The 23,566-nt window shown below is 26.0% G+C and overlaps 1 protein-coding gene across 1 annotated transcript; it reads right to left on the bottom strand.

Annotated features, from left to right (window-relative positions):
- Positions 1-16,736: 16,736 nt before the first annotated feature.
- On the bottom strand, positions 16,737-19,137 carry EAE98_005337 (uncharacterized protein). Its single transcript, XM_038952959.1, has 2 exons — positions 18,564-19,137; positions 16,737-18,445 (listed from the first exon to the last, which is right to left on the bottom strand). The coding sequence occupies exons 1-2, from the start codon at positions 18,768-18,770 to the stop codon at positions 17,291-17,293; spliced, it is 1,362 nt and encodes a 453-aa protein (XP_038810801.1). The 5' UTR covers positions 18,771-19,137; the 3' UTR covers positions 16,737-17,290.
- Between the last annotated feature and the right edge of the window lie 4,429 nt (positions 19,138-23,566).

Below are 23,566 nucleotides of genomic sequence, written 5' to 3'. Positions count from 1 at the left end.
TTTTGATAGTTTAATTTATAAGAAAAGTTGAGAAATTGTATTTCGAAAGAAATATTTCTTATTATTTTATTCGGGAGGATGTAGAGCATTATGTAACCGAAGCTGTAATATAAAAAGACAAGTTGAAGTAATAGTATTAATTTGCTATAATACAAATAGAAGTAGAGTTTTTAATAATTTATAAATGGTTATAGATAATTAAGTATAAATTTAATTTTATTATTATATATATTATAACTAAAAGTTGTTTTATCTTTTAGTTTATAATTATTCTATATATATTTATTATTATTATTAACTAGGGATTTAATTAATATTTCGATTTAAACTATTCAATCTTTACTTTTATACCTCATATAATCATAACTGTTAATACCTATAGAAACTTTCTCTTTAACTTATTTTAAAATTATTAAAACAAGAAAAAGATATTCTTTATTTTATTATTTTAGCAATTTAATCTTTATTTAATTATTTTTCTATTATTTATAAAATTATGATTTCTTTATTATTTTGATATATAAAAAAAGTTTTTTTGATTTTCTTTATTTATATATTAATTATTATTTATGAAATTATAATTATTCTTTTCATTTTTATAAAAACAAATTTATTTAAATAGATACAAAAAATTCTAATAAAAAGGGATTTTGTAAATAGAAATTGCAAAGAAATATAAAACAGTTTTGAAATCGGAAGCGGGGTATCAGATAAGATTATTATCAATATTTAGTTATAATACTTTATATTTGAGTTATTAATGTACTTTCTTGATAATTAGAATACACTCTACTTTTTATTCAATATTATCAATAATATTAATTAAAAACAATAATTTGATAATTTATTCAAAAAATGGATTATTTATTGCTTTATAGAGTTTACTAAATAGAAATATAGAATAAACTTTTATAATAAATAATAAATTTAATTGAAAGAAATCTTTAATTTAATTAATAATCTTGAATCTACTCTGAATTAAATAATTCAATTTTTTTGAAAATTGTTATATTAAAAAGTCCCTTATATTGAGCTATATATAATCTCCTATATCAAAATCGATTAAACAATAATACAAATTAGCTAATCAGAACATCTTTTCTTATATATACAAAATATTCTCTTTTACTCAATCAAATATTAGTTTATTATATTTAATATATTCTCTAGTATTAGTTATATTCAAATTATTAATAAATATAGTAAAGTCAAGTTTCCAATTTCAAAGATTATGGAATAGATGGCTATACAAAATTTTATATAAAGATTAATTATCTAATAATTTATAAGGAAATATAAACTAAACATAATCCATCATTAATAGAAATTCAGATTAATTATTTTAATAATAATTTATAAAGGGTTATAAATATTATTAGAAATATTAATTATAAATCTCAATTTAATTATTAGTTTATAAATAATAAATAATAAACCATTTAACTTATTTCTAAAATATTATTAAATTTTTACTAAAAGATTAATATAAATTAAAAATTACAATTAGAAATTATAAACTTTGAAATATTGTAATATTTGTATATATAATATAGGTATAAATAGATCTGATTTCTTGAATCGATTGATTTATAATAGAATATCGAAATGATTTATTTAATCAATTAATTAATAATAATAAATATATTATTGTAATTATATTTATTTTTATTGAAACTATAATAGTTTATAATAATATATTGCTATACTCTTATAGAAACAGGAAATAAATAAAATAGACTAGAAATATAATCTTTGGGAATAAAGCTGTATTTATATTTGTAATAGTTCTATACATATTAATCAATTATAAGAATTATATTCTTCCAATAATATTATTTAATTAAAAGAATATAGATCTTCTTCATACTAGGATATATAATAGAAATTAAATTATAAGCTTTATAAATTAAATAAATTTATAAATTATTAATATCCGGAATATATAAATGATTATTATAAAATAATAATTCTTTTATAAAAGTAAAATATTTATACAATTTGATTACATAATTATACAAAGCTTTTAAATTCGAATAAGATCTGTTTGCTTTAATAATATAATTAATTATATTAAAAAACAGAGATATTATACTTATATCGAGATTTGCAATAATATCTAATTTTTGTTAAAAAGATTTATATATAATCCTAATATCTATCTAATTATTTTTTATAAGCTATTATAATCGATTCTTTTTCTTAATATTATTTTATTAATTCAATTTATCGATATAATAAATAAGTATATCTATAAATAAATTATTCTTTCTAATATAATATATAATAATAAAGTTATAATTAGTAAGTAGTTTTATTCAACATATTTATTAAACATTTAACTATTTAATAAATATAAAATACTCAAAAGTTTTATAATCAATATATATCTTAATTTAATATAAAGATTTAATAAGTTTGACTTTTTAGTAGTCTAGGAATTTGATAATTATAAGTATTTCTTTATTATAAACTTTATAGTTCAGTTTAACAATAATTATTGTTTTCGAAAAATAAATAACTAGTAATTATTCATTATTATACTTTTGAAAGATGTCACGGAATTCACTGTATAGTGTAACCTTACAAGTACTAATCCTGGTACTCCCTTGGAGTACTTATTCCCATGATTACTAACATTATTTTATTTATTTCATTTATGTGCTCTATATATTTAATTAGATAAGTACCTTGTTCAATTAGGGTATATAAAGCAGATATAATTATTAGAATTATATCTCAAGTCAATCTAATTTATTATTATTTTATATATCTATTCCTAGATTAAAGTAATTATTAAATATAGCTATTATTTCTATAATAATTATAAGTCCAGTTAGCATTTATATTATATTTTTATTATATATATATATCTTTTAATTATTTTGATTTATATATATTCTTTCCTATACCTTTTTACAATTTTATTATATCAAAATCCAATTTCTTAGAAGTTATTCAACTCATTATTTGTAAATATTGGTTAAGATAGTTTTTAAATCTATAATATCTTTATATATCGAAAGATATTTGGAAGAATATCAAACCATCTGATTCCAAATCTATTCTAATCATTTTAATCAGTTTTAGAGAATCCTTGGAAAATAGAAAAACTTTTTATCAATTGATTTATATTCATAACGAAGATTGGTTTATTAAGAATCTATTTAAACTTATTACAATTATTAATTTTATAAGAAAATGTAATTTGAATAATCAAGCAAAATATTTTTCTAATTTTAATATTTACAAATAATCTTAACAAAAGGATTTAGAAGGAAATATTAAAATAACTTTATTATTATTCTTTAAGGAGCTAATGTTTAAGTCTATAAAGTTTAAAGTAATTATCTTTTAAGATATCTTAGTCAAGTATTTTATACTTTAAGGAAAATACTAATATTAGAAAGATAAGTATAATATTATATATAAATTGTATTAGGATATTTATGAATAGATTACGGAAATAGTGGATATATCTTATTTTATGGAATTCATTTTTGAAAACGATGATATTAAAGCCTTATTATTTAAGACGATTATTTAAAAACTATAGGATAAACTTGTATTTATTATAATAATTGCAAAATCTGTTATTATTTAAAAATATCAAAATGTTTTTTAATAAGCAATTATAGGTTGAATCGATTTAATTAAGTGGTATGATAAATGAATTAAAGTTTATATGATTATAAAATCATATTATATTGAAGTGGAAGATAACTTAGTAATTATTAATTTCCTGTAAGCTGTGGGAGTATGTATACTTTTTATTTAGATAAGTATTATATTTATTTAGATTAAAATTAATAATCAATTTAGAATTCTCAATTATTTTTTAAAGCAATTTGGGGATATTTTTGGTGATTTAGTTTATTAAGACTTTTTAGCTTTCAAGAGTAAGGGTATATTCTCGATTATTAATTCTAAACCTAAGTAGAACTCTGGTAATCTGTAAGAAAAGCAAAGTAATATTTAGAAAAGAGATTTCAAAAGGGTAAGTGATTAATACAAATGTTTTTGTAGATTAGAATCTGATTAAAAGAATAAAAAAGCAAATGGGAATTATTATTTCAAGATATACTGGATAGTAAAATTCATATTTACTAGGAAATACAATTTCCAGAATCCGATTTTATTGATAGAAAAAGAATATAATGATATACAAGAAAGGATTAAGAATAATCAATGGTTGAATATATGTAAAGTATGGAAACAGAAAGGATGGATTAACTTAAAAGGTGGTGGTTCTTAATTCTATGATTTATAAGATTCTAAATCGAGAATAATTATTTGTTTTATTTAAGATTTTATTAATTATGGGATTTATATTATTATTTCTAATTCACTTTATTAATTTTCTAATAGTATTATATTTGATAGTGGTAATACAATATACTTTATTAATAATATTGATTTTCTTAATGGATACGAATATATACCTTTATTAATATCAGATTATGTTGAGGTAGGAATATCAAAAATATAGGTTGTTGGATGAGGTACTTGTATGATCAAGAATATTCTTTAAAGATCTTAAAATTCAAAAGGTGATTTGATTCTCTCTAATGTTGTATATATTTCTGGATTTTATATCAATATTATTTTGGAAATAAAGCTTTTAAATATTGGAATATGGTTTTTAGAAATAGATTTTATATTACGAAAGGGTAATTTTGAGAATAGTTATATTATCGCTTATTGTATTTATAAAGATAATCTTTTATTTTTAGAATATAAATTATTTTCCTTCTATTTGATTAACCTGAGTACGATACCTATAAATCCAAACCTTTTAATGTATTCTATACTCAATTCTAATATCAAAAGATTATTTCGCTAATTAAGAGATTTATTTAAATCTTGAGAGAATTTTATATAACTTTAATATAAGTAATTAGAATATTTGGATAAAGAAGCTTTCGAATATCTTGTTTTCTTAGTAAGGAATGTAAAGATTAAAGAACTTTTTAGGATTGAATGTATTGATTATTTATATATATATATAAAGCAAATTATATTACAAGTTTCTAATAAATTCTAATTATTATATTCCTTTTATAAAATATAATAGGATTTATTCAATTTTCTATATATATATAGAAATGTTCTAATTCCTAGTTATTAAAGATATATTTAGTAGGAAGATCTTTAGCTTTTTATTATATTAAAAGATTTATTTTAAAATATTCAATATAATTTAGAACTTTTTTATTTGGATATTCAGAAAATATAATCTCTCAATAGTTTGTATTAAATAGAACAATAATATCTTAGTTATTAATATTATAGGAAATATTGTATTCGAAAATTGAATCAAAACCGAAGGTATAGAACTTGAATTGTTCCTATCAAATACGTACGAATCAAATGGTGGATTGAAACAAGCAGGATAAGAGATAATTATCAAATAAATCAAAATACGGATTTTTATAGATATATCTAATCTTTTATGGGTTGAAGTAATACAAACTGTTATTTACTTATATAATATTAATTCTCTTAAAACTCGATTATTCAAATCCTTAAATAAAGTACTGGATATTTGATTTTAGGAATATTTATGATTATTTATTCTAATAATTATGAATTATTTAATTGTTGATTTTTGCTTAAACTGAAATAGAATATATCGATATAGATATAGAGTATATCCTTTAAATAAAAAAAGAGAATTAGATATAAACAAAAAAATTTATAAAACTAATCTTAAAGCAAATATTGAATATCTCATTAAATATATACTAAATTCTTTAATTTATTATATCTAGATATTCAAGTTTAAATAGGTTATCATTATTTGAAATATTATTTTCTTTAAGGAAAGAATATATAAAATAGATTAATTAAATAAAATTATTAATATACATACAAATCAAGAACTATAGTAATTTGTATTAACTCTTGATATTTAATAGATAATTGATGTTGATAGTATAATTATTGATTAAAAAAACAATATAATAATTTTTTTATATACTATTATTAGTTTTATTGATATTATTATATACATTTTAGATATATTTCAATACAAGCAGAACTTAGAAGTGTTTTTGGGAAATGGAAGTTTATATAGGAATATTGAAAGTAGTAGTATGTATAAGGTTTTGTATTCTAAAAAAACTTTAGAAATAGAAGATTAAATTCAAAAACAAACAATTATTACTAATTAATTATAAGAATCTATAAATTCTATTCCAATATTGAGTAATTATAATAATTAATCTGAAAATATAGAATATAAGCATATTAATAGTATTATTTAAATTATATATAGAAAGTATAAAAGCGATTCAAACATTTATTCTATTAATATTATAAATGCTTATATTATAAAAGAAATAATATTACTAAAAAGATTATCTTCTTTGATATACAATCAATTAATTCAAGGAAGATGAAATTCTATTTTTTTTTGATTGAGAATCCAAAAGATAAAGAATTATAAGGATTAAAATCTTTTGCTCAATTTTTAATCTATTTGAATATTAATCTTTTGCTTTTAATAATACAATTTTTGATATCAATATATTTATAGATTATTATTATCAAACTCGATAATAAAAGAAACTATAAAATAATCTTTTTATTAGTAATTATATATTTATAGGTATTTTTATTATAAACTTGTTGCTGAAAGGTGATTCCTGTATTGAAGACTTTTATTCAACATTTTGGTTTAGCTATTCAAATATGGATATACAGGGGAATATCCACTCATTTGTTATTGTATACAGTATAATCGCCTCTGCGGTATGAACAAAACTAAGTTTTTTTAATATATTTGAGAAAGGAGCCCTAAAGAAGCTATTCAATCTATATCTATTAGGATTACCCAAATTATCTTAATACTATTATCAATTTAAGAATCATTTTTTAAAAAAATAGTTTAAATATAAGTATAAAATTAAAATCAATAATCTAAAAGATTACAAAATATAATATAAAATCAATGTGCAAGATATATCAATTGCTTCGATATTATTACAATAAATATTCATATACAAATACAATGAGTAGGGATTCTTAATATAATATCGAGTTAGATTAATTATTTGTAATAATCTTCAAATAAAGAATATAATCGAATCAACTTATACTACAATACTTACTAAAAGATCATTTAGAATTGTAATAATACTAATAACAAAATAAAGCAATTTAATATTATTAATATATTTATTAATACTTATAAGGATTTATTAAATATACCTATAATTTACTATTTATCGAATAGATTCAAGAAATCAAATAAATATATAATTCTTGATCGCGTATTATATAGTCTCTGAGATTCCCTTATATTATAATTTAAAGATTTTAATAAGATATTTAAGAATTTAGATTTAAATTAATGTAAAGAGGAATTCTATCTTTTTACAAATCCAGATTAGATTGTTTTGGTATTATTCTTTATAAATAATATACAGATTGTATATTATTATAAGAATATATTAATAGCTGATAATATTATTTCTGATATCAAGACTATCTATAAATTAAAAAATCTAAGAAATATAGAGTGGTTTTTAGATATCCAGATTATTTGTAATTAGAAAATAAAGAAACTTTGATTAATATATAATATCTATATTAAAAAGATTATAAAGAAGTTTAATTTCAATAATAATAATACATACATTCTTTTATTAATAATAGAATTTATAAAATATAATAGAAATATAATTATTATATTTATATAAATCTATTAAAAGAAGATAGAATTAATATTATATATTACAATTATAGTTAAAACAGATATTGTATTTATAGTTTTACAATTTAATTATTTTCTAATTAATTTATTTCCAGATTATATAAAAGTAATTGATTATTATATATAATATTTCTAGAATATAAAATATTATTCAATTGAATACAATCAAAAACAGATTCTACAGTTTTTATTTTTTTCAAATATTTCATTTACCAATAATAAGGAATTATAAAAATCATTTCAAGGTTTTATAATCTTATTATTTGATAGATCAGTAATATAAAAAGCTTTAAAGCAAAATATAATTATTATATTTACTATCAAAGCTGAATTATTTAGTATTAAGTGTATATTGAAAGAAATACTAGTTATATTATAATTTCTTAAGAAAATTAATTTTATAATTAAGTAATCAATTATAATCTTTTGTAATAATCAGTAAATGATTAGATTAATAGTAAAAGAAAATAAAAGGATTATTATTAAATTAAGATATATCAATATATAGAATATATAACTATATTAGGAATATTCAAAAAAGAGTTTTTATTTTATATATTTATTTATAATAGAAATAACAACAAATAAATTAATTAAGAATTTATTATAACAAAAGTTCAACCATTTTATATCCCTTTTAAACCTACAAAATTTGAGTATTAAAATCAATAAAATCAAATAAAAACTTTTCTCTCCAATATATACTTCCTTTCAATATACTTAAGATTAAGATTTATCAAATCAATCTATCTTCTTTTATTAATTAATTTATTACTAAAATTAATTATATTATCCTGACTAATAGTATTATACTCATTATCGAGATCATTATTATTATTAATATTAAATATTATCTTATTTTTACCTTTCAAAATAAAACAAATAAATTACAATTAAATCTTTGAATTTGTTATAAGGCTCTGTACTTCGATTTTTGTATATTTAATTATAAGGGATTTGAGAATAGAAAAGAATCTCTGTTTTTTAATTAAAAAAAAAATAATGATTTCAATAAAAGGGATAGATAAATAGATAATTGCAATAATCGAATAAAGAGAGAAAATATAATTTATATTAATAATAAAAGAAAATTAAAATTAATAAACTTGCTATTCTCTTTAGCTATTACCAATATAACTATTATCACAATACAAGCCGATTTCTGATTCGGGATAGTCCTCTAAGAAGTATATCAGCAAATTACAATGATATAAAAAGATTAGAATATACCTTTCCAGAAAACACTACAAACTCAGAATTACAAAATTCCAACAACCAGATAGCCAAAGATTTCAAATATATCAGGAAAGATGTATAAGTATATATAGTATACTTTTAGTATCAAAGAGAAAAAGTATTTCTTTACTTGAAATACTTACTATACTTTTTATAACAATTAAAGAGAAAAGAATGAATATATTCTATATAGAAAATAGAGTTTTATATATTCTTATTCTTAAGATTATATCTAGAACCTTTCCGCTTACACTTATTATAAGCTTTGCGAATAAATATCTAAAGCTTATTTGACCTAAATATAAGAATAGATTTACTCAAAAAAAAAAGGGTTTTCGATAAAGAACTCTTATTATTAAAAAGAAAATCAGAAAGATAATCTTTATTTATATTATTAATAAAAGGATTATTGTATTTTATAGAAATAATTACTATATAATATTTATTTACTTCAGCCTAATAATTACAAATAGTTTTAACCTTCTTCAAAAAGTTATTATCAGGATTTTATTGAAATTTATCAAAAAAAGGTTTTATTTATAAAATCCTTTTGCTAAAAGATAATTGAACCTTAATGAAAGATAATAATTGAATAAAAACATATTAAATATTTAATTCATTAAATTGAATATCATTTTTCGATATATTATACAAAGAGGCGATTATATATTAATCAGAAATATCAATAGAATTAAGGGATTCTTTAAAAAGAAAAGGTATATTTAAAAAATATATTGAATTATTGAATATAAAGATTAAAAAAAAGAAACTATTTTCCTTTTATAATTATCTCGATTTATTATATTCCCCAAAATCCATTAGTTTTTATTTAATTTTATTACTACTACAAAAGCATTATGTATACAAATTGATTAAATTAATTAATATAAACGCTTAATTAATAACAATTAATATAACTCAAACCTTTTGATATATATTAATTTAAAGGATTAATTCCCTTATTTTAATATTATTACTTTTTCATAAATTACTCGAATAAATAATATAATTCACTTTTTTTTTTATAGAAAATTCTATATATTTATATACCTCATATTCCTTTATTTAATAAATAAACCTACCCGATAAATAAATTCGTAATAATTATTTAAATAAAATATTCACCAATATTTACACCACTCATTGCCTAAGAATTTTTTGTTTGTTTATTATATAGATTATTTAATATAACTATCAAAACACCTAACGATTTGGAAAGTATATTACAGAATTCATTGTATAATATAACCTTACAAGTATTAATCCCAATACTTTTTTAGAATACTTACTCCCATAATTACTAATATTATTTTATTTATTTTATTTATATGCCCTATATACCTAATTAGATAAATACCTTATCCAATCAGGATATATAAAATAAGTATAATTATTAGGATTATACCTTAAGTTAATCTAGTTTATTATTATTCTATATACCTATTCCCAGATCAAAGTGATCATTAGATATAGCTATTACCTCCATGATAAAAGAATATATTAGTAATTATATTATTAAATATATTGATTTTCAATATACAGGGTAGTATATAATTATAATATTATAAAAAAAAAGTAAAGATAAATCTATCTTTAAGTATATCGAATATATTCTAATAGATTTTATCGAAATAAAGCTTAATATTTGCTTTTATAAGTTTATAAAGAGATTTTATTATTATATTATAATCTTTAATAAATCAATAATAAAAATTATAAAAATCTAAGAATAATTGGATACCTTTTATAGTAATAGAATAAATCCAAGTAGTAACTATTTCGATTTTCTTTAAATCGATTTATATTCTATTAATAAAAATAATAAAATTTAAGTATTTGATATATTTAATATTGAATTTATGTTTTTTAAGATTTATTTATAATTTAGCAAACTCAAATTATTTGAAAATATACTTAATATATTCTTTATATTTGTTTTTATTCTTTAAATATATTAATATATTATTGAGATAGATAATACAAAAATCATTTAAATAATCAAATAGAATATTATTTATATATTATTAATAAATCACAAAGCTATTTATTAATTTAAAAAGTAGAACTTTGTATTTATAGGAATTATATTAAATATGAAAAATAATATATTCTTCGAAAACAGAATCTATATGTATATAATGAAATATTTATCGAATATCTAATTTGATATATACCTTTATATTAACAAATTATATAAATATCTTATTAATAAAAGACAAAGGATATCTATTTTTATATATTAAAGAATTAAGTAATCTAAAATCTATATAGAACTTTAAGTTTTTATTTAGTTTTTTTATAAAAAAAATTAATATTACAAATAATATTTGACTAGATTCTATAAATCCCTTAACAAGATTTTCAATAATATATTTCTTAATAATTTTAAACTGTTTAAATAATATCTTATATAATAAACTATATTTAAGAACTTTCTTGTTTTTTCCTTTAAAAATAATCTTATAATTATATAAATAGAAAGAAAATAGGATATCAGATTTATATTTAAAAAACATTCAATAATATTATTAATAAACCTCGGGGATTGAAGATTCTATCTCAATATCTATAATAATATAATTGAGAATAGTAATAGTTTCTGGTTTGGAATTATTTAGGGAAACAACTATAGTTACAATTCGATAATAATTATTCTGATTAGATTTATAACTTAAAATAATATTATCGATTTTTTTATAAATAATTATAAAGATTTCATGATTCTTGCTTCTTTTATAAGTAAATTGAAATTGAATCAACTTAAGTATATATATTATACATATTAGAAATGTATAGTGAAAAAGATTTATAAATGGATTGAATATAGACTTGATTGAAAATAGGTTTCTTCCCTAGATTAATTGAAATCAGGGATTCGATTACACCGGGGATTATTATACTAAGTTTTTAAAAAAAATATAATAAATATTATAGATATAATTGATATTATTTTTTATTATTCGTTATTAATATAATAATATATTTTTTTCAATTGAGTATTCCAATTATTAATATCTTTTTACCTTAAACAATCGATTTTAAATTATTATAAGTTATCCCTAATTAGAAATATATTTTTGATAAAGAAATAATAAAAGGATATTCAAAAGATTATTTAAGATATTATTTAAAATAATCCATTTTGATTTGGATTTTTGTTAACTATTTACAATTTAGGATTATATTATATAAATCCAAATTAGTAATAAAAAATAATATATAGAACTATTATTAAGTATTAATTATAAAATTAAAAAGATTAAATAAGTAATAGTTTTGCTTTTTATATTATTATAGCTTTTGATTTTAATTAGTGATTTAAATAATATAAAACGGAATTTAAATATAGAAAATAATAATAAAAAGAATATTCTATTAATAAAAGTATAATTATTTATTTTGAAATTTATAAATATTTGAATATAATATAAATATTTATTTCTCGAAAATATATATAGTAAATTTATAAAATTATCTCCTATTAGTTTTATCAAATTAAGGAATTTTATATCCCAAACTATACTTAAAAGAAAACTTCTATCTAAACATTTTAATTTAAATATTAGTTTTCAATAATATAAATAGATTTAATAACTTTCACTTATATATCTAAATTGATATTCTTCTCAATATTCTCTTCTATATTATAAAACTCTTTATTTTCTTTAATCTCTTAAATTTCGATTATAATACTTATATTATTTATATAAAAAGTAAAACTATAATTTACTCTCAATATAAAAACAATAATACTATAATTAAAATTATTTTCTAAAAATGAAATATTATATGGCTTAAAGATTTCTATATAACTAATAGAAATATAAGGGGGATATAAGATCTGAGTGGATAGGTTTGAGTTATTTATTAAACAGAAAGTAATTTTGAAAGAAGTTGATAAAGGAATTCTATTAAATAATTTTTTAAGAGGAGTTTTTTCAGTTATTTTATTATAATTACATTTTCAAAGTAAAATTTTGAGTTTGTTGATTTTAATAAGTTTATTAACTAGATTTTTTATAGTATAATATTATTAAATATAGAGATTAATAATTTATTAAAAAAAATCAAAAATCTTTCTTTTTAGATTATAAAAAAAAATTATTAGATTAGTGATTTCTGTTTGTATAACTAATAATTTAAATTTATAATATTATATTAGAAAATTTCTATATTATATATTATTAAGTATAATTCAATATTTATATTTAGTATAGGTATAATCGATTTTAATTAGATTTTTATAAATAGTTATAAGTTAGTTAATTAATTATTAATTTATTAAATAGGGGATTTATATATATAATAAGAATATATATTTTTATATTTTTTTTTGATTTATTTTATTATATAGGATTGTTATTATAGTTTTGAAATAAATAAGTTTTTATAAAGTTTAAATTGTTTTGTAATTAATAGTTGTTAAAGATTTATTTTCAATTTTATATTATTTTTGAATTTAAATAAGAAATTAATAGATTTCGGAATATATAAATATTTTATTATAATAATAAAAAAGCAAAAAAAGAATATTTATTGAATTTATAAATCATTTAATAAAATAATTAGAATTAAGGAAAGTCTATTATCAGTATTTGGAAAAGATTGCTGTAAAGATTAGTTTTGTAAATAAAGTTTTTTCTTATTTTTATTTTTTTTGATAATAAAAGATATTCCTTTAATAAAGATAACTAAAATATTAGGAATTCGAATTTTGTAATTCTTTGAGGAATTTATATAGTATTGCTATTAGGATTAAAGAGATTGAAATAAATAAATAATATTAGGATTATATTATAGTAATTCTTCTTTAAGCTTTGTTATTTTGTTTTGTAAAGCTTTATAGTTTATAAGAATTGGTATTTGTTTTTTTTGAGATAAATAAATATATATTGGTATGTTATTTTTGAGAATTAATTTTTTGATTAAGAAATCGTTTTCTGATTATTTATTCTTTTTATATCTATTAATATTTATTTTAAAATCAAAGGGATTGTATTTATTGTTTTATTAAGATTGATTATTATTGATTAGGAGAGTTTGATTGATTATAAGGGAAAAGTAATAAAATCTTTTTGAAATAAATAAATCGAATATAATAATAATACTTATAACTCAATATATTTAAAAAAATATTTTTATCAAATCTTAATTGAAATAAATCTTTTTTCTATAAATAATATTGATATATGATTTATTCAAAAAGGTATTATAATTATAAAATATTATTTAAATAATTATTAAATAGTTATATAATTATATAGAAATTATAAATAATATAATACTTTGTTTTAAAAAAACTATAAAAATAGAATACAATTTATTCTTAGAATCTATAATTATAAAATCGGAAGTAAAGTATTTGTTGAGTATATTTATATATCAATTATATACATATGATTGTATATATATACATATATACACATAAGCAATCGCAATTGCGATTGGATGCCGATCCGTGACAAGAATTAGATTACTTTTTTGTTTATATAATATATTCTATCTATATTATTGGAGGTTTACCTCCTTAATATTCTTGCCGCCCGCGAGGGCCGAAGATATATATATACACGAAAAATTCGATTCGGAAACTATCGGCTTAAAATGAATTGCGATCCTGGCTATTCAATTAATTATAAGTCTTTTGTAACATTTTTAGTAGCGGCCGATTATAGTATTACGACATTATAATATTGAATTAGTAATAGAATCTTTTGAATTGGCTTATTTAAGTTAATATGAATTGAATAAAAAAAGAAAAAAGTTATAATTATATATAAAAAGCTAAGAGCTTTCAAATGATATATTTTTTATATTGCTAACTTCAAAACTAAGGTTTTTATAAAGAATTAAAATTAAAATAATATATTTTTTATATTACTAGCTTCAAAACTAAGGATTTTCTAAAGAATTGAAATTTAATTAATATAAATATAATTAGAACTTATATAATTAATTAAAAGAGGTTTATATTGAATACAGTAAGTATAATATTAATAAAAATTATTTTAATACTATAGCTTTTATAGTTCAATAGTATAATTGATAATCTAATATAATATGACCCTCAAAAAAATAAAAATAAAAAATCTAAAATGAAAGATCTGAATAAAAATAAAAAATCTGAATAAAAATGAGATAAATCGACTCCGCCTATGAGCTTTTAATAAAATTTCTTTTTTAGACTTTTATAATTATAAATATAATTATATAATACTTTCTTAAAAAGCAAGGGGTCCGGGGGCTCGCAGGCCCCTGGTATAGTATAGTAGTAAAGCTTCTTCTTAAAGAATAAATTGAAAGTAAATAACAAGAGGTAGAAACCTCCTTTCTTTTAAATTTTCGATTAATACTTTTATTCATCCTTTATATCGGGATAGGGATCATGTAACCGTACTAGCGCTTGTGCTAATGCCTCGATACTACAGTATATACGTTTCATAGTCTTAGCTTTTAGAATCCCAAGTAATATTAGAATAGTGTAAACCATAGTACTCGATTAACTTTATCATCCTCATGGTGATACTAACACTTTAGCTCCTACACTCGCTCCCTTTCGTTTACCTTTCCAATAACTCTAATATTCAATACTTAAAATCTCTAAGACTCTTTAAAGTACTTTTTTTCTTTTTTGATATTAATTTTCAATACTAAACAGATTACAAACAGTATTAATTTGATTCATTATTAATGAAATACTTAATATATTAATAACATATAAAACATTAATATTGTAATATATATTAAAAATTTATATGAGAATTTATATTAAATTTCTTTTCGTATCTAGGTATTAATATTGTCACTACAGGGGAATGTATACTCGGTATGAATATATACGACGCTGCTGGTGCGACGGAAGAACCGGCCAAGTTAGGGTCATCGAATCAATAAACCAACATTGCACTCAGAAGCCTCCAAGAGTTCGGTGTCCAAATTTTAAGTCGAAATCTTTTACAAACGAGAAATGTTATAAGTGTATTCAGCAAGCGGCAGCAGCAGCTGAAGCTGAAGCAGCTCGAATTCTTTGCGGCATGCGGAATGGAAAATGGTAAATAGAAGTTGACGGGGAGGTGGAGGAAGAAGCAGCTTTGGCTATTATCTCCTTTATTGTATTTTGCGTTGGACTTTTATAGAAAAGTTTAGATGTTTCATGCTCCGCTTAATGACTGGAGCGTTCAGTTGATATAAATGCAAATCTTTTACACATCTTGATCATCTTAAAATGAACATCAAGAGGCACGTGAGCATTGGCTTCTCCCCGTTTCTTCATTTTGTTAATCCAAAAGATCCGTCTCGTTATGAATTCATTTCTTCTATACTTAAAAAGTACACGTTAATAGTGAAAGCTACCTGAAACTTTTCGGTGAGCAGCTCATCGTTACTTCATTTCAATTGTGGGTACTGTGATTTTGTAGAATTTTGAATCGGAGATCGAAAGGAGAATGGTGAATATATATGCAAATATGGACCATGTACTCGAATAATCACCAGAACGAGATTATTGAGAATGAATTCTGCCCAGCTATTTGAAAGTCTCAAGTCATACTTGTGGCTGACTCTTCACGAATTTTTTTCAGGCAGATTATATCATATAGATAACTTATCCATGCGAAATAATCATCACTGCCAAAGTGTTCCTGAAGGTAGATTCGGAAACCAGAAATGTATTCAATGATTTCCACAGGCCAACAAGAATCATCGCAGAGGCAAGTTCAGCATGTCTCTCACACCAATCATAATGAATCAACTAGCAGAAATGAAAAGACGAAAAGCAAAAGTATTGGATGTAAATCGTATATTCATATATTCATCTCTCCTATATACTTGCTTAATTATCCATCCATCCTATAGGATCTCAATTGTAACCACAAATCTGAATACTGATATAAATATCATCCTCCCATATATCATAGCTCATCTGCATTTATGTACTCATAATCCATCGCACTTTTTCGAGTCATTTGACTTATCCCTTGCCACCCATTATCTACAACCATCATCGAGTTATTTCAAACGCATCGAAACCCGCAATACTCTTCGCCCGAAATATTGCTTCAGATCTCTTTGAATCAATTAACAATGCATAGCTCATCGAGATTCGAAACATCAAAAACCGTTGCCCCAAATTTTTCGTAAGACATCGACAGACCACTTCAACTACCATCCACGCAAATTTCAACATTTTCGCCTAGGAAAACGAGAGAAGACCGACCAAAACTTTTGGATAAAGATACAGGCGCGAAGAAAAGACAAAAGCATACTCTCTTGTACGCTTGAGGAAAAACTCTCTCAGCTCCGAACCGACACTGAAATAACCCCCACCATTACCATCATCTCTTAAATACGTCTCATCAATCCCTTCTTTCCCTTCATCTCTCTTCTGGACTTGGCCTTCTTCTGTCCATCTCTCTTAACATAGATAATCTCGTTGTTAGGATCGACTTCCTCGCCACCGAACTCACTTCCTGGTCCGAAATCAGGCTCGCCTCCCAAGCTACCGAAGATATCTCCGATGTAGTTGGTAGGAGCCACACCTTCAGCAAAAGTTGAGTTCCAGCCATCAAGAAGTCCCTTGATAACTTCGGTACCAGCGAGATAGATGTTCTCAATAGCTGGTTCGAAAGCACCTTGGTTGGAGTACAAGAGGTTGAACTCGACAGAGGCACCGGGGTATGGACGATCGAAATCAGAGGCTGTGCGCATAATGATTATACGGGAGAAATCGACGATCTTGAAGAGAGCAGCACGCAAAAGAGCGGAAAGGGTGGCGTTGTCTTCTTGGGCGGTCATGCAGTAAACTCCCGAACCGTTGGTGAGCAATGTTGTGGTGTTTTCGAATGCTTCTCCGAGGAGTGTACCAGAGTAGTATACATCGGAGGTAGCGGTGTCACACGTGATGACAGTAGGAGCGTGAGTTGCTGCTTGATATTTGTTGACAGCTGCGGAGGAGTTGTCGGTTGCGTACAATGCACGGTAGGCGATGGACTCGGATGAATCGTTCAAAGATGCCTTTTTCGCGAATCCTACGGCCAAATCACGGAGTGGTTCGTTGACTTCGAATACTTCGGTTCCGTAGATGTTACCAGGGTATTGATCTGGTGCATATGAACCTTGGGGGAAATATCCGGTGGTGAAGTTATCGGGTTTTTCTCTTGCGTCGAATTCATATTGAAGAGCAACTTGGATGGTGTATTTTGAGAATGCGACGTCACCAATGCTACCGTGCTTTGGGTTAATACCAGCAATTCCACCAACGAGGAAATAAGTCGAAGAGAGATCGAAAGCGGGGGAGAGAGTCAAAGCGGTGATGGTTGAAGCTGCGTTGATTTCAGATTCACCAGTGGTGAGTTGACACACGGATCCATCGGCAAGACAATGGGCTTGTGGGAATATAGGGGAGAATCCGGGCACGGTGATGTTTTTCGCGAGGAGATTTCCGATTGAGCCTGGGGTGAAGGAGTTCTCATACCAAATGTCTGCTTCGGGCGTGAACTAAAAACAAGTCAGATGATGTGCCCAAATTGAACATAATTGTCGTGTCTTTTCGAACGAAAGTTGTACGAAAATTCTGGAATTGAGACCCGTCAAGATGACGCAAGGAGATACATACCATAGAAATGATGAAAACCTTAGGTTTGACCACACTAGATGTCGAATTGGTGATATCCAACTTAACATCCAAACCATCAGCCTGAACACTGAAATGGATATCCTTCTTGTCTAATTTGGTTTTTGGAAGTCCATATGGCTTAGTGGTTGCAGCAGCAGCTACAGATCCTACACCAGCCAAGAGGCTAAGAAGAGCAGAAGTACGCATGTTGTCGAGAGGGTTTGATATGGTCTATCGGGGGAGTAGCGGGGGATGAGTAGGAGAGAGAAACACAAGAGAAGATCTTGGAATAAGAAGACTCGGTGGTCTATCTATTACTCGAGAGGAGGAAGGAAGAGCGTAGGGAAAGCTATAGAAGAGGTAGAGAAAGAAGAAAGAAAGGAATCAACTGGATTCGAGGTTCTGGAAGCTTAATATATTCCGTGGTACCTGCAGTGAATTGTTAATCAAAGCAAATAATGCATTGTAAATGACCCATATCCCCACAAATATCCTCGAAAACATGTTAATCACACGCTTCGGATATTCACGCATCTGTTCCTGGTTTTGAGGCTTTATCCAATAAACTTTCTCATTTTGTTGAGAATACTTGACCGATTTGACGGGGGAGCTGATCTTTGATCTTCCTTGCAGATACTAGAGAGGGGAGCTGGATCAGTCTAGCTCGTCTGGATAAATATGGATATTGGTATGGATATGGAGTACCAAAGTTATCCCACAACACACCCAAACGATATCAAAAGATAGCAAACAATAACAATAAATCATTTAAATCTGCCTCGCTACCCTAATCCTCTTTCCAAAAATCAATCCAACTCCGATATCGTTACCAGGATTCATAATGTAAAGAAATACAGAATTCAAGCCTTATCGCAATGCATGCAAACCCGCCGCTAAGACCTACGGAGTCCATCCTGTAGGCTGTATGTAACCATAATGTATGCAAATAAGCCTTGGAACTTTCTTGGGGAATCTCACCGTCATCATCCAATTCAACACGAACATCTTCAATATCTATTCTCCTCGTTACATATACGGGAAATTCTCCGTAGGAACTCGCCAACTGAAGTCTTGGCGTGATACCAGACCGATTGGTAAATCCGGGGGGTGATTGTTGTTGTACGAATAGCCAATACAAACAGGCAGAAACCATTGTCATTTTCATCTTGTCAATGTGATTGTCACGGTATCTATCGAATATCTATCGATAAGAGAATCCCGCCAAGTTCGATGACAAAAGTGGACGTTACTCATTGCCGCATCTAATTAACCAGCTAAACTTCGGCTTCCTAGTCTCTTAGTGTATTTTTTGTTCCTAGATCCATCGATACGGGAACTAACATATCATTTCCTCTTGTAGAATAGAAAAAAGTTGAAGAAGAAGAAGAAATTTTTACAACTCATATATTGAAGTCTCATTGAGTCACTGTGCAGTAGGTGATGTAAACAAATGACAACAGTAAACAATTGATATTCTCGGCTCCCTTACTTCAATCCTCAATCATCTAATCCATATCAATCAATCGATAAACCCATCCTATCACCATCTTGGCGAGATCCTCAGATCAATTCGAATTTCGAAGCAGTATAAACGATCTTTGATACCGCTCGCAGGATAATCCTCGGTGAGCTCCGCAAGTCCCCGTTCATCCCATCCAAACAGCGCCGCAAAAGATAAGCTCAACCACATCCCCCCATGTCATCATCCACACCTCCACCTGAAGAACTCAATCTCAATTAATAGCCCAGTACATCGTATCTTTCACCTTCCTTTTTAGTACTAGAAGTCACCAACGACGTTTGAATTCGTGTCAAAAAAATCATCCGATTCCGAACCATGTTTCTGTCCTGGAGTTTTTGTACTTCTACCAGTTACGAACAATGGGAGTGGGAGAGAGATTGGCTTTCTGCTCCAATTCTGATTCGTTAATTGTGCTATTCTCTCGATTTCTCAACATCCTTCTCGGATTCCAGTCTGCATTGAGGCTCATGCCAAGTGCACGGGAAAATAGTTAAATGCTCGTGATAAGAAAGTTTAACCAAGACGTATGACAGATCCTGTAATAATGATTGGGAAAAAATACCAGATCTAAACGATCGGAAATTCCTCGTGGTAATATCCGATTGAGACATTGAGACATTGAATTGAATGGAATGCCTATTCCTTCCCGAGACCAATCAATCAATATCAATAAATTATTAATATGGATTCGATTTGTATACAGTATCACATTGGAAAAAGTTAAATCTGTTCCATGGAAAAATCAATCACACATACAGTCATAATAAATTTCTTCTGTTCTCTTGAATTTAATAAATTACGATCATGATGGCAAAAAAGTAGCAATTCATCACCATCTTGACAACCTTCAATCATTGTGAATTCTCCCAATTGTTCTCCCTCTGACGCTAATGATCATATCAAGATTCTTTGAGATGTCTTGAAATTCATTGGCAAAACTAGTTCTCCGTGTCCGGCACCTTCCTAGTTTCCCAGTCAACCTACAGGCGGAATTCATCGGTACAAACCGACAAGAAGTGGAGACTTATGTGCCGAGGAGGCGCGTAGATTCTCTTATCACGCCTCGCAACACCATTATCGCGATATCTGGCGATGGAATCATGATAATGTCATGAAAACGCTGGATGAAGACAATATCATTATAATTGTGAAGGCGGGTGCCTCGGGACTGGGTACGTTCCTGAAGTACGTATCTACCTAATCCCCTCACCGTCGAGTTTGACGACCAGAAATCGTGCCGAGGCGAAGTGAGTGTAAAGATAGGTACCGAATCATGGGAGGAGAGATCGTTAGCTCAAGTGAGACTTGACTCTAGGAGCGTTGTCTCATGATTGATAGTGGGCTACTGCAGACCTCTGCGAAGACCTTGATGGTACTTCCTTTAGGCATTCTGCTGTTCCAAAACACCAGCTGGAGCTGTGTTTATCTCTTCTCATCCAGAGATGTCTTGGGATCGCGATAGCAAATAGATGACGGGACGACCGTCTATATCCACTGGGATTGACCTGTGTGAGAGGAGGACGAAGTTTCTGGAGTGATTCGTGCCCATCACTTCATCACGCCGTCCTCATCGCATGCACTTCAAGCATGTGAAATGATCGACTGTCTGGTGGATCTGTCAATTACATTTTGAATCCTCTTTGTAACATACAGTATGAAGACGATTGATTGACTCGTTCCTGATGTAAAGGTGTGCCTTTCTGATCCATAGTAGCAAGAATAGCAAACGAGATGTTAGAGACCTTAGCAACAGCCATGTGACAATTCTTGGCCGCTCAGTAGCTAAAAGGGATAAACCCGCAATCCTCTAGTCTGTTGCTATCATGCTATCTAATTTGCAAGGCAAATCAACCACTTTGCGGGCTGTATATGTTGCTTATCGAAGTCACTTTCAAGGTCTGCTTCTCCCAAGGCTCCAACCACAGGGTAACAATGTCAATAACATACATCATCAGACCAACTGGCCTGATGATTCTCGGATTGTAGACATTTCAGTCATTGGTCTAGATTCAAGGGCTTAGACGAATGCAGCACGACATTGTCTTTGGTCACCAATGTTCTTGCCTTGCATGAACAATGCTCGTCCCGGATTAAAATCCTAGGCGCTGATAAATATAGGAGCCGAGGAATAAGTTCCCTCAGATTCAATGAGCTGTCGTTCACAGGAAGCCTTGATCAGGGGCGATACAAGGCACTTTCTCGGTCAAGTATCCAACTCAACACACGACAAAGGTAATTATGCCATCGTATCGTGGGAGCCTATACCAAGTACCATCCCTCTTTGTATAGACTCAGACGCGGTCTGAGCTAAACATAAGGCTTCTTCGAAGCTCAGCTGTCTCAAAGTATCGAAGTATCATTTTCCTTTCTAGCTGCGGTCATGTAGACTATGCATCTCATTTTAATCGTCAATGCGTGAATTTCGAATCAGTAACAAGAAGCATGACTGAGATATCACCCACGAGGTTTGGACTGATGCAGGTACACGGCGGTGTGTTCGAAAGGTGTATACAAGAGTAGGTTCATACGAGTAGCGACATGCGCCGACCTTGACGCTAGCCGCGGAGAATTAAGGTCGCAAGTGGTCGAAGGATGGAAGATTGTGGGGGCATCTTCGGGCGTTGTTGACATCAGATTGTCATCTAAGAGCATTAATGATGAAGATATCACATATTTCTTTGGTTAAATCCAGATAATAGGATCAAGGAATACTAATGTAGTGAAAAAGAAACACTCCACTCGTTGTAATAATGGCAACAATAACAAATCTCTCTACCTTATCTCGGTTACTTCAGAAAAAAGCTCATCAAAGCCATGATATGATGTGTGCCATTTTGAGGTGATTGTGAGAGTGTGGATCCCTCAGAAAATTTGTCTTCGTTCAACCCTAGCTGATGCGAAATCTAGCATGAATCTGCAGAGATGATGTGGAGGCATACGTAAAATCGTGAACATACGCTCTCAAGGCCTATGCTAGGAGGACTTATTTTATTTGTAAGTTCATCAATTAGCGCTCGAACTTTCGCAGTGCCATATGTGCCATAAGAAAGATATTCCAGAAAGAAACCTTGCCTGTAGAATTCTTGTTAACAAATCAGCACAACGCCGTTTTGGGGGCAGTGAAGGAACCAATGCCAACCCCAAGTCAACGTGGATGATCTGGATCTTTCTGAAAGAATTGAATATAATGTTGCGGCGCATCGTTTCTTCACATCACAAGCTTGCAAGCTGGGAATCGTTGAATGCCTCTCTAACTTTATCGGGGGCAAAATTAAGATGTGTGATTAGTGGCCCGAGAAGTAGACCAACATGAAGTTTTCCTTCGCAATGAGGATCCGAATTACCTAATTTCGATGCTCCTGTAAGTCACCCAATGAAGTGGGGATATTATTTGAGAGTCAAAGTATGAATTATAATGTGGTCCGTTTCATCTAACCTTGTTGTGTCAAAGTTACATATCGATCCTTCGACACAGAAAAAT

This window comes from Botrytis deweyae, assembly GCF_014898535.1.
Source record: "Botrytis deweyae strain B1 chromosome Unknown BDEW_010, whole genome shotgun sequence".
In the NCBI taxonomy this organism is placed as follows: domain Eukaryota; kingdom Fungi; phylum Ascomycota; class Leotiomycetes; order Helotiales; family Sclerotiniaceae; genus Botrytis; species Botrytis deweyae.
This window is presented reverse-complemented; position numbering and strand designations above follow the sequence as displayed.

Coding starts and splice junctions, on each gene's coding strand:
- EAE98_005337 (XM_038952959.1), bottom strand. CDS start 18,770: ATGCGTACTTCTGCTCTTCTTAGCCTCTTGGCTGGTGTAGGATCTGTA. Junction 18,446..18,563: donor AGGTTTTCATCATTTCTATG/GTATGTATCTCC, acceptor ACTTGTTTTTAG/TTCACGCCCGAAGCAGACAT.